Source organism: Schistocerca cancellata, chromosome 6, assembly GCF_023864275.1.
Source record: "Schistocerca cancellata isolate TAMUIC-IGC-003103 chromosome 6, iqSchCanc2.1, whole genome shotgun sequence".
In the NCBI taxonomy this organism is placed as follows: domain Eukaryota; kingdom Metazoa; phylum Arthropoda; class Insecta; order Orthoptera; family Acrididae; genus Schistocerca; species Schistocerca cancellata.
This window is the reverse complement of record NC_064631.1, coordinates 192,075,624-192,088,825: the sequence shown is the minus strand read 5'-3', so window position 1 is coordinate 192,088,825 and position 13,202 is coordinate 192,075,624. Positions and strand designations below refer to the sequence as shown.

Below are 13,202 nucleotides of genomic sequence, written 5' to 3'. Positions count from 1 at the left end.
CTTGGCCACAATAATGCGTTCACTATGCTGTTTGTAGTAGCTTACCCGCATTCCTATTTTTTTATTCATTATTAAACCTACTCCTGCATTACCCCTATTTGATTTTGTATTTATAACCCTGTAATCACCTGACCAAAAGTCTTGTTCCTCCTGCCACCGAACTTCACTAATTCCCACTATATCTAACTTTAACCTATCCATTTCCCTTTTTAAATTTTCTAACCTACCTGCCCGATTAAGGGATCTGACATTCCACACTCCGATCCGTAAAACGCCAGTTTTCTTTCTCCTGATAACGACGTCCTCCTGAGTAGTCCCCGCCCGGAGATCCGAATGGGGGACTATTTTACCTCCGGAATATTTTACCCAAGAGGACGCCATCATCATTTAATCATACAGTAGAGCTGCATGTCCTCGGGAAAAATTACGGCTGTAGTTTCCCCTTGCTTTCAGCCGTTCGCAGTACCAGCACAGCAAGGCCGTTTTGGTTAATGTTACAAGGCCAGATCAGTCAATCATCCAGACTGTTGCCCCTGCAACTACTGAAAAGGCTGCTGCCCCTCTTCAGGAACCACATGTTTGTCTGGCCTCTCAACAGATACCCCTCCTTTGTGGTTGCACCTACAGTACGGCCATCTGTATCGTTGAGGCACGCAAGCCTCCCCACCAACGGCAAGGTCAATGGTTCATGGGGGGGAAATAATACATTAGCAAAGAAATTGGGGTTAGTTTGAATTTGTCAAAATGCCCATTCTCAAAATGCAACTTGAATATGAACATCATCACCATGAAGTTCGTGATGCAGTGAAATGTGATATGGATGATACTTACAATTATGCAGTTTGTTGACAATATTACCTATGGAAATTCTGGAATGACATTTTAATTGCTGATTGCTTATCTATGGATTTTGGTAAACAGCTGCTAGAATAGCTGTTTCATTACCTTCTCATGTAATGATTTTTTATTTCCTGTTTATGTTAGCATCAGACATGAAGTCATTCACAACTTTGTGAAAAAAAAAGAATGAGATCGAACATTAACTGGAAAATGCTCAGCATACAAGGTAACAGAATCATCAACAATAATTCTCCTACCTTCACCATAAATCAAAATCATTTCAACTTTTTCTTCTGTTGTTGCAACAGCCATTGTCCACTTGCAATTCTGTTGTAGAAAGGAAGGGTAGATGCTTTCAGTTCTTCTTCTGAAAGAAAAGTGGGCTCTGATCGAACTGCACTGCCTGTTACGGTAAGTCGTAGTTCACTACGCAGCAACAGTGGCATGTCAAGCATTCCCCTGCCCGACATGTTGGAGGAATAAGAAGTTGAGAATGGGGTTTCCCATGCAGTGTAGAGAAGGGGGGTTGATTGAAGTGTCATTGGGCAGTATTTTGAAATATATAATTCCCCCCCCCCCCCCCCCATGTTAATTTTTCCTATTATAGCACCATCAATTGTAAAATGAAAAAGAGTTTCAGACAAAACTTATGTGTTTTTTCTGTAGAAACTGAACTTGCAATGAAAAATGGGGGTTCCCAATTAAGATTCAAAGTTGCCCTCACCCCCCCCCCCCCCCACACTCACACAGTGGGGCTGGGGGAGGGGGGACAAGTCTGGTATCATTTGATGTATGCCTCTGATACAAACAAATTTTAATTGAAATTGTTTGTATCTGATGTGTAGTTTTTGAAATATTCCAGTGTCTTCAGATAAACTGAACACCCTGTATAAACATACAAGCAAAAGGAAATACGCAGTTTGTCACAAATGAATGCTTTAATGCTTTGACTATGACTTTGAAACTTGATAAAGTACCTCAAGATTTAATTCATGGGGCAACCTGTTGCAAATCTATTTACCTATCTGGCTATGGCTAGTTCTCACTTATTCATAATGGAAATTGGTTTTCTGCTATGTGTTATCATTATGAATATCTTTACTAGTGAAAAAATGCTCTTGTTGGAGCACAAAAATGCAAATATGACCCCCTTTAAAATATTCTGACAAAAAAGTGGGAAACCAGCTGCTTTATTTTGAGATGCAAACATACATGTTCTCTTTAAAACATAACATTCTAAATTATTTAACCCAGTTTCTCTTTGTAGTTAAGCCTTCATACACAACATTTACATATCACTGCCATTGTCTGTATGCACTGGCAGAAAAAAATTACAACACCAAAAAGTAATTGACATAGAGTAATGAAATTTGGGATTATATTTGTCTGGGAAATATACTGAAGTGATTAACATTGCAAGATCACAGGTTAATGTAAGGATGAGATAAGTCATTACAAATATAAACTGCTGGTATATTAATAACCAATGTAACCACAAGATTGTTGAGTATGAGCTTGCAAATGTGCATGCATTGTGTTGTACAGGTGCTGGATGTCAGTTTGTGGGATGTAATTTCATGCCTGTTGCACTTTGTTAGTCAGTGCAGGGATTGGTTAATGCTATTTGTGTATGATGCTGAGTTGTCATCCGATGATGTTCCATATGTGCTCAATTGGAGACAGATCTGATGATAGAGCAGGCTAAGGCAACACCTCAGCACTCTGTAGAGCATGTTGGGTTACAACAGCAGTATGTGAGCAAGTGTTATCTTAATGGACAACATCCCCTGGAATGCTGTTCATGAATGGCAACATAACAAGTCAAATCACCAGACTGACATACAAGTTTGTAGTCAGGATGTGGAGGATAAACATATGAAAGTGTTCCTGCTGTCATACGAAATTGCACCCCAGAAGACAATTCCAGGTGTAGGTCAGGTGTGTCTAGCATGTAGACAGGATGGCTACACGCCCTCAACTGGGCTCCTTCTAACCAACACATGGCCATCACTGGCACCGGGGCAGAACCAGCTTTCGTCAGAAAACACAACAGACCTACACCCTGTCCCCCAATGAGCTCTCACTTTATGCCACTGTGGTCACAAATGGTAGTGGTTGGGGTCAGTTGAATGCACACTACAGGACATCTGACTTGGAGCTGTCCTTGAAGTAATGTTTGTAACAGTTTGTTCTGTCACTGTGATGTCAACTGTTGCTCAAACTGCTGCTGCAGATGCAGTACAATGCTCCAGAGCCACACACCAAACGCGATGGTCTTCCCTCTCGGTAGGGCCACTTGGCCATCCAGAGCTTGGTCTTCTGGTGACCATACATTCTTGTGTCCACTGCTCTCAACAGTAACATACAGTGGCCACGTTCCTGCCAAAGCTTTCTGTAGTATCACAGAAAGAACATCCAGCTTCTCATAGCCCAATTACAAGACCTTGTTCAAACTCAGTGAGGTGCTGATATCTCATTGTTGTCCAATTATAGGCATTCTTAACTAACATCAGCTCACTATTTCAGTCTCAAAGCTCAATACCATTACAATGTGTATTTCAAGCAAACCTGATTTGCATTCTCATAGTGGCACTGCTAGTGCCTCTCTTATGCAACTGGTGTAAAATTTGAACAGACATCATTTTTCAAATATGGAAACACACCTACTAACTTTCTTTTATGTTCCACAACTCTTTCTCAGTGTTGCCTTTTTTTGAGTAGTGTTTGTCTCTCTCTCTCACTGTCTCCTTTTTCTCCCATTGATTTACTGCATGTCCAATTGCCACTCTCTCCTTTTGTCTTTTTTTTTACCATTGGCACTGTCTCTGCCATACCTCAGCAGGTCAAAAATTCTGTAGGGGGTCAACTTTTTTTCCCCTATAGCCACATGTTTAAAAATTCAGGCCAACATCTGCCCTCCCCTATACCTACATGTTAAAATTTTCAAGTCAGGGAATGTTCAGACCCCATGCAAACCTATGTATGATCTTCTTTCATCTGTATTTTTCATTTCCACTGTCTCGTCTCTCTTTCTCTGCCACTGCCACTGCCTCCTCATTCTTCCACTGTCATTGTGTCTCTGCTACTATCTTTCAGCACAAAATAGTCAGAATATGTTCACATGCTAAAATTATAGGTGAACGTCAGACTTTTTTTTAAAGAGGAACATATTCACCTTCTTTGTTCTCTGACACATTTTACTTTCATACATAAAACAACAAATAAGTACACATAGTATAAAACTAATACGAAATCTTTTGCTTTACATTTTTTTGTATACTTTACCCATCAATTGCAATTACCAAAAATACACTCCTGGAAATTGAAATAAGAACACCGTGAATTCATTGTCCCAGGAAGGGGAAACTTTATTGGCACATTCCTGGGGTCAGATACATCACATGATCACACTGACAGAACCACAGGCACATAGACACAGGCAACAGAGCATGCACAATGTCGGCACTAGTACAGTGTATATCCACCTTTCGCAGCAATGCAGGCTGCTATTCTCCCATGGAGACGATCGTAGAGATGCTGGATGTAGTCCTGTGGAACGGCTTGCCATGCCATTTCCACCTGGCGCCTCAGTTGGATCAGCGTTCGTGCTGGACGTGCAGACCGCGTGAGACGACGCTTCATCCAGTCCCAAACATGCTCAATGGGGGACAGATCCGGAGATCTTGCTGGCCAGGGTAGTTGACTTACACCTTCTAGAGCACGTTGGATGGCACGGGATACATGCGGACGTGCATTGTCCTGTTGGAACAGCAAGTTCCCTTGCCGGTCTAGGAATGGTAGAACGATGGGTTCGATGACGGTTTGGATGTACCGTGCACTATTCAGTGACCCCTCGACGATCACCAGTGGTGTACGGCCAGTGTAGGAGATCGCTCCCCACACCATGATGCCGGGTGTTGGCCCTGTGTGCCTCGGTCGTATGCAGTCCTGATTGTGGCGCTCACCTGCACGGCGCCAAACACGCATACGATCATCATTGGCACCAAGGCAGAAGCGACTCTCATCGCTGAAGACGACACGTCTCCATTCGTCCCTCCATTCACGCCTGTCGCGACACCACTGGAGGCGGGCTGCACGATGTTGGGGCGTGAGCGGAAGACGGCCTAACGGTGTGCGGGACCGTAGCCCAGCTTCATGGAGACGGTTGCGAATGGTCCTCGCCGATACCCCAGGAGCAACAGTGTCCCTAATTTGCTGGGAAGTGGCGGTGCGGTCCCCTACGGCACTGCGTAGGATCCTACGGTCTTGGTGTGCATCCGTGCGTCGCTGCGGTCCGGTCCCAGGTCGACGGGCACATGCACCTTCCGCCGACCACTGGCGACAACATCGATGTACTGTGGAGACCTCACGCCCCACGTGTTGAGCAATTCGGCGGTACGTCCACCCGGCCTCCCACATGCCCACTATACGCCCTCGCTCAAAGTCCGTCAACTGCACATACGGTTCACGTCCACGCTGTCGCGGCATGCTACCAGTGTTAAAGACTGCGATGGAGCTCCGTATGCCACGGCAAACTGGCTGACACTGACGGCGGCGGTGCACAAATGCTGCGCAGCTAGCGCCATTCGACGGCCAACACCGCGGTTCCTGGTGTGTCCGCTGTGCCGTGCGTGTGATCATTGCTTGTACAGCCCTCTCGCAGTGTCCGGAGCAAGTATGGTGGGTCTGACACACCGGTGTCAATGTGTTCTTTTTTCCATTTCCATGAGTGTACATGGCTCATGATTTGTATCTTGAAAGAGTAAAAATGTTAATAGAAATATTTTACTGAATTTGCAGTGTTTCCAGTTTTGGATAATTTTTGACAGTCATTTTAAGTTCTTTTCATGTATTTTAAGATTCTTCCCAGCCCATTTTTTTTGTCACTGGCGCACCACTTTGGCCATATTTGTATAAGTGTGAAGTGTCCATTATACAGAGACAGAGCATCAAAGTTTTATTGGTGAAAAAATTCTGACTAAAAACATAGTTTGGTGACCTATGAACCCTTGTGATGGCCCTTGAACCTTTGCCATGTGGTCATGTCGAAATTACATTTATGCCTCAGATCAGAAATTATGTGCATATTTTACATGCATAAGCACAATAATTTTAACCTCTGGATGTCGGTAACTAATAATAATATCCAAAAAAGTCACAAGGTTCCCTCAAAATACCACTTTAAGGACATATGGCGAAAATTTTGATTGTTTTGTGTAAATAGAAATTATAGAAATGACCATCCTCGCAGTTAGCAATTTTTGCACCCAAAAATCATGGTTTTACAGTTGTATCTTGATAATGGATACAGACTTTCAAAAATAGAAAAATAGCATTTCTAAATGAATGTGTAAAGAATGTGCAGTTAAAATTTGAGCATTTGCTATTGTTATTTATTTAGATAATTGTGGCCCATGGTGCAAAAACAGCAAAAAATCGGTTTTTGCTGTTTTCTGTGTAAGTATGGTAACTTTGAACCTCTGGATCTCGGTAATGGATAAAGACATCAAAAAAAGTTTTGAACATCTCCAAGAATAATGTCTTAAGAGATACAGTAAATATTTCATGGACCTACCATGAATAGAAATTACTGAAGTGGCCATCTCATAATTTGTACTTTTAGTCCCCAAAATCCATAGTTTATTGGGGTTTTCTCAGGAGCCACCCAAGTTTCACCCTAGACCACACCTAATCCATTAGAACCAACCATTTTGCTCAATTTTTCTGGACTGGAGGAAGTATGTAATGTTTAAATTTTGACCCAGTACTGTGGGATAGCTACAGTACGCCCATTCTTCCAATAGGTGTACAAATGGTCACAAGGCCAAGGGCTATCCAAAACACTTGACCTGTGTGACCAATAGAACCTGAGCCATGACCTCTGAAAAACTGCATTTTCACTTGCAGCTTTTTGGAACATGTCAGTACCGTGCACTGGAGTGTATGGACTAATTTCTGTGGCACAGAATTGTGAAAATGAATTTAGATGTTTTTAATCAATGAGTAGTCATTCCATACCCTCATTAAATTTTTATCACTTTCTGAATTATGGGACTTCTAGTTCTACGTGCCACTTTCTAGTGGGTTTTTCACATTTCTTTGGCTGTAGTTCCACTCTCCAAAGTTTTTTTGAAGATTTCAAAATGACTAATGTGTTATAAATCATAAGTGGTGTGCTTTATGTGTAACAAAGTATATAATAACGAACATAATCAGTGTTTGAATGTATAATATGGGTAGATATAAGATCTACTCATGAAGTGGCAGTAGGAGGAAAAACATAAAAGGTGTGGCAACGCCCAAACTTTTGGAGTCAATGGCTTACTCTTCTGGCAGAAGTATTAAAGGGAAAGGATGAAGAATGAAGGAAAAAGATTAGTGATGTTTAAAAAATGGGAAGTGATAAGTCACCTAGAACACTGGGGTCAGGACTAATGGACAGGATGAGAAAGAATGACTGATTTTTGATACCAGAAAACCTAAGGACTTAAAGGTGGAAATAAGATAATAAGCAAGACAGAGATTACTGAAAAAAACACAGTGAAATAATCCATAAGAGCAGAAAGCTAAGTGCGTTTTAGGTGACAGACAGATGGGTGAGGGAGAGGGAGATGATTATTACAAATAAATTGTTGTTTGATCTGTGTGTCCCCCCCCCCCCCCCCCCCCCCTCAGCTGTCTACTTGTATAATTCATTTAGCTTTTGACTCCTATTGACTCTTTCACAATGGTTTTTTCCCAGCAATCTCTGTCTTGCTTATTACTCTACCTTCCACCTTTAAGTTCTCAGGTTTTGAAATGTTGTCAAGTGCAGTACCAACAATTAGTCTTTCTTTCTCATCCCATCTGGTAAATCTCCCCAGACCCAGGATTCTGGGTGACTTTTCCATAACTCTTCCCATTTCCTAAGCTTCACAAGTACTTTTCATTCATTCTTCTTCCCTACTTTCAAACTGTTCTGTGAGAAGACGGAATCACTGGTTCCAAAAGCTCATACATTTTCACATATTTTATTTGTTTTCTCCTGTTGCCCATTGATGATCAGCTTTTTTTATGTATACATATTATAACATTGGTAATAAGGCATTCAGCACAGGAAGTGGCCCCTCCCACCACCCCCCTGCCAGCCACCACCCATACACACACACATACATATCTATAGTTTCTCAACAGTCAGTTATAATTTTTCACTATTACAAAATCGCCACAATCATACATCACTTGGTATTGGGGCAGCCACAGATGTAGTAATCCTTTCTACTATTAAAACAGCAACAGCCACCAGAAACTGATTTATTAATCAGTCAGTCACAACTATTTTCATGCCCATAAAGTTATATTTTCAAGTGAAAGTTAAGGTTTGCCAGGTTTTCACCTGAAGATGTGACTTCATGGTCATGAAACCAGTTGTGATTGAGTGATTAATAAATTTTTTCCGGCAACTGTCACTGTTTTATTAGTACAAACCATCACAATTAGTTTCCTTTGATTTACAATAATGCTTGCATAAGTTATCATATTTCTTTTAAGTGGAAATTCAAATTTAAACATTTCTTTTGGTTATTAATTTCATATTTGATTTTATCTGACTAATATTGGGTTTCAGCACTCAACCACATGGATTCAGCGATTCAATGTAATTTTAACTTCATAAGCAATTTCAGTTTCTTATCAAAGTCACAGTTTATGTAAAATTTTAGAATTTACGTGATTTAATCAATGAAGTGCCTTTTACTTGCACATTTTTATCACACATTATTTATGTCACCAATTACAAAATCTAATTTACAAAATAAACTAAAATTTGTAGATAAGCAATCCAAAGTGCCAATTATCTAGTCAAAACCATATGACAGTGCCAAAATGCTAAAAAAGCGAGCTGTAGTTTCAAGAAATATGTATGTGTTGGATCCTTTCCTTAACCTAGGATCAAACATATTGCATAAGCAAGACAGTTACATTTTAATACTCCGTCTGACAGGTGTTGAGGACACATATAATATTTCACATACAGTTCAAGATTTTGAAGATGATTTTTAATAAATGTTGACTAGTACAAGCATTCCAAGTTCTGTTTCAGTGCATTTTCTTCCTAATTTTATGAAAATATTTGCTAAAAGCACTGTGCTCCGCATTTCACTCTGATGGTTCCATTAATAAAGTATGTAGTTCCATCAGTATCTCATTAGGTAAAAAAGTTAACAAATTAGCAGTATGGTAAACTGCTTGTTGAAAACATCAGTCTGATGTCTTGAACTGTTTTTGAAACATCTCTGGTACTCATGTTACGTGGGACATCCTGTTTATTTTTACTTCCCTTTAACGACTATTTTCGGAAACTCAGGTACATATTATGTAAAATGCAAGAACAAGTTTTACTTCATCAGAAGTAAGCATTAACAGCTATTTTTTGATTGCAGAAAGAGAGTTTCTAAGAATCTAATAATGTTTTTCAATAACTCTTTTGACAGTGGCTGTGTTACTAGCCTAAAGATTTCACCAAATCTACGCAAGAGAATGAAACCACCAAAGAAAGGACCACAGATTGAGCCAAGAGAACTTGAAATAATGAAACTGGATAAACTGCTGTCATTTGTACGGGAGCCTGACAAATTAGTGCCACCACCAGATGTTCCAGATATAGACTATTAAAGGAAAGCATGCTAAAATTCCATTCAATTAATGATGAAAAAAGAAATTGTGACAAAAACAAAGTACTCTACCTATAATATTTCTTTCTAAGGCATATGTGTGTACTGTGATTATTTTACTTAAGTAATTCAGGCGCAACAGAAAATTGAAAGATGCATGTAGTTGATAGTTGCCTATTATTGCGAGATTCCAACTTCATCCATGTTTCTACTTGTCTTGCAGATAAGTATAGCTTGTTTTCATGTATCCACTTGACTACTTTACAACTAATAATTTGGGGCATCAAAGATGTCTACTGCACTAGTGAAAATATGTGTGCCTGTGTGCATGACATGGATAAGTTCACTCTTGCAACATTTACTTTCTTTTTTCGTCACTCACTAAAATCTGCAAAAATATTATTGGTGGGAGAAAGGGTGTGTAAGAGAATATTTAGCCATTGTCTCTTATTGTTTCATCACTTGTATACTAAAATCATCTTTTTCAGGGCAGATTAAAAATGTGAGTTCTACTGAGACCTGTGACAGTACCACTTCCTTTTGCATAAAGCATTCAGTGCAACTCAGTACCTAAGTGCACTTTAAAAAATGAGTCTGGCATTCAACCAACCACTACTTTCTTTAGTTTTTGCATCAAAATTTACCCAAAATGGAAAGTGAATCAAGTGGACAGAAAACATTATGACATTTTTAAACAGGGAGATTCATGCAAAAATAACTGGATTAGCAACCAGACAAAAAGGTGATTGTTGTTCATTTTCCTTTGTCCTGCATCAGTGAAGGTTCAGTACGGTTATAAACATATTTGGCATGGTTAACATAATGGATGGCCAGATATCCTTCCTGTCACCACCCAGTTACTCACTGGGATGGAATGTGTGCACCACAACTGTCTGTGTGTAGTGTTATTGATGTAAAGGTGAGCAAAAGTTTTCTGAGTGTTTGCAAATCATGTAACTGATGTGGGACTTGGGTACCAGCTTGGTTTTCATCTAGTGGGATGTGGGAAACCACGTGAATACCACATCCAGGCTGGGTGGCACACTGACCCTCATTATTAATTCATTAGGTGGATTCATTCTGCAGCTGCACACCTTCCATCCCGGAGGCTATGCTTCAACACACACAGTTATCTGGGAGGGTCAGACAACAGAAAGTGTATGACTGAAAGTAAGCTGCTACACTCCTTAATTAAAAATATTTTTTTTTCCATTTCACCTTGTGTGGAATGTTCTGGATAACCAGAGATACAATTAGGTTGTATGGGGACAGTTGCATTTTAATTTACAGTGGAACCTTGCATGGTAAACATAATTCATTCCAGAAACTTACTCATAGTGTGAAACACTCTTTAAGTGAAACAATTTATCCCATATAAATTAATACATTCTCATTGACTACAGGCTCCACAGGTACTGACTCAAATGCCTCAGAGCCAAATTCAACAATGCACTCCAGCCAAAGCTTCTTCCAAGCAGAAGTGAGAGTTCTCTTGGTAACCCCTTCACACACCTCTTCAATCATCTTGACATAGGCAACACGCTGTGGATGCTGGTTCTTCCCTTAAACTTCTCAAACCATCTACGGCTTCCCTAAAACACTTCTTTGACTGCTGATGATCCTGGCGTCTTCTTAATAAGGTCGGAAAAATCATTCTCACCTTCTCATAAATGATGTTCTCGTTAATAGTGTCATTTTGCAATTGATTTTCATTTATCCATATAAGTAGCAATCTTCTGACACCATCCAGAATATGGAACCATTGTTTAGACACTCTTGTCACTCCCTGTGAAGCATCTGTTACCTTAATCTTGTCCTTGTTCTTGAGGATAGTGCAAATAACTGACATAGACCGATTGTATGTGCATGCTAAATCAGCAGCACTCACACCATGTTCATGTTTTTCAGTTATTTTATGTTTCATTTCTAAGGTCATTTTCTTTCTCTTATGGTCATCTTCTTGGGGACATTTCTATGAAGGTTATTAAAATTTGCATTAAAAAAAAAAAAAAAAAAAACAACTGTGTGAACGCGAGTTGAAAACAATGTGTGATAACAGCCTGCATTAAGATGGTAGCAGAAAGAGCACTAAACCCAGACTGCAGTACATACTAAAGACATTGTTCATATGTCATGCTGACAATGAAAGGTGTTCATATTGTTGATTGCATGCAAACAGCTGGTGAAGTCACACTAAATTGTCATCACTTGTTATGCAAAACATCGTTTGTTAAGTCAGTGATTATTTTTACAATTTGATTTGCTTGTTATGTGAATTGTGCATTATGGGAGATGCTCATTAAGCAAGGTTCCACTGTATTTTTGAGAAAAAAGTGTAAATCAGATGGTAGCTAAAAAGTCGCACACCTGATTCACAGCAAACAGTTTAGGCTTTAATATCGAAAAGACTCATATCTCAGATAAGTATAAATGAACTGCTACCAATAGATCATCCACTAACTGAAACACTGTCCAGCTGAACAAGTCAGGGTTGAGTCAACATGTGTTGTTGTTGTGATCTTCAACCCAAAGACAGGTTTCATGGTAGCCTGCCCTAAGCACCTTTTTCATCATTGCCTTAACTACTGCAACCTACCTGCACCTGAACCTGTTTATTTCATTCAAGCCTTGGTCTCCATCTACACTTTTTACCCTCCCACACTTTGCTCCATTACCAAATAAACTATTCCTTGATGCCTAAAGGTGTGTTTACATCTGTGCACCTTGTGGCTGGTTTCTGTGTGACTGTAGCTTGTCCAACGTGGAAGTAGAAGTGCCCAGTGTGAACAAAAGTGTGAATGAAAATGCTCGCATGCACATTGCTGAGGAAGATGCATGTGGTGCCCCTACTTGTGTGTAGGGCAAGCATAGTCACAAAGTGAGTAGGCACAAGGTGCACAGATGTAAATGAGTGTTAAGGATGTGTCCTCTCAACCTAGTCCTTCTTGTAGTGAATTTGTGCCATGAAGCTCTTTTTTCTCAGTTATATTCAGTACCTCTTATAATGTAACATATCACCTTGGTTAAGCAATGTGTTGCATAGCATTTATAAACTGATGAATGATTATCACAACCATAAAAGTTTTATGTAAGTCATGAGTGTGCTGTTCAGAAGTTTGTTTTCTTTCTGTGCATATAATCTGTAAGAGACCTTTTCATCTTCCAGCAAAGGAGAAGTTGCAGGACGGGACAAAGTCTACATCAGTTAAGACATACACAGTTATTCTGACTTTGCAGTTCAAACATAGAAAGTCAGACTTATTAATTAATTGTGACCAAACATTTATTCAAGAATATAGTACATCACATAACATAATGTATGAAACACTTCATCTTGGTGAGGCAGAGCAGAACCAGAAGAAAGACTATAAGAATTTGATGAGAAGTGGAAATTAATTGTTTTTATCAGAAAAATTCTCAATAAACAGATAGCTATTGTCATTAGCAATGGAGGTCAACAGCCATGATTATGCAGCAGTGCAAAAGCAACTGATAGCACAGCAACTTTGAGATTTGAATAGTCAAAGAACAATCATTAAATCTACATCAAAGAAAAAATTAATTAGTCCAAGAGTCAGAAGATCTTCATTCATAACATCAGAGGGCTTCAATTGTATCATGAGTCCCATGATGACTTCACAGCTTCTGTCACAGACCACATCTGTGGCTCAACAACTGACAGCAACTGCTTCAGCTGTGTCAGCATCACAC

At 39.8% G+C, this 13,202-nt stretch overlaps 1 protein-coding gene across 1 annotated transcript in view; it reads left to right on the top strand.

Moving 5' to 3' along the window:
• Positions 1 to 9,492, top strand: part of LOC126088243 (dynein intermediate chain 2, ciliary-like) — a 396,539-nt gene extending 387,047 nt beyond the window's left edge. The window contains exon 12 of the mRNA XM_049906373.1: positions 9,312 to 9,492. Within this exon, the coding sequence (XP_049762330.1) occupies positions 9,312 to 9,492 (181 nt within the window). The remainder of the gene's footprint in view (positions 1 to 9,311) is intronic.
• Positions 9,493 to 13,202: the final 3,710 nt, after the last annotated feature.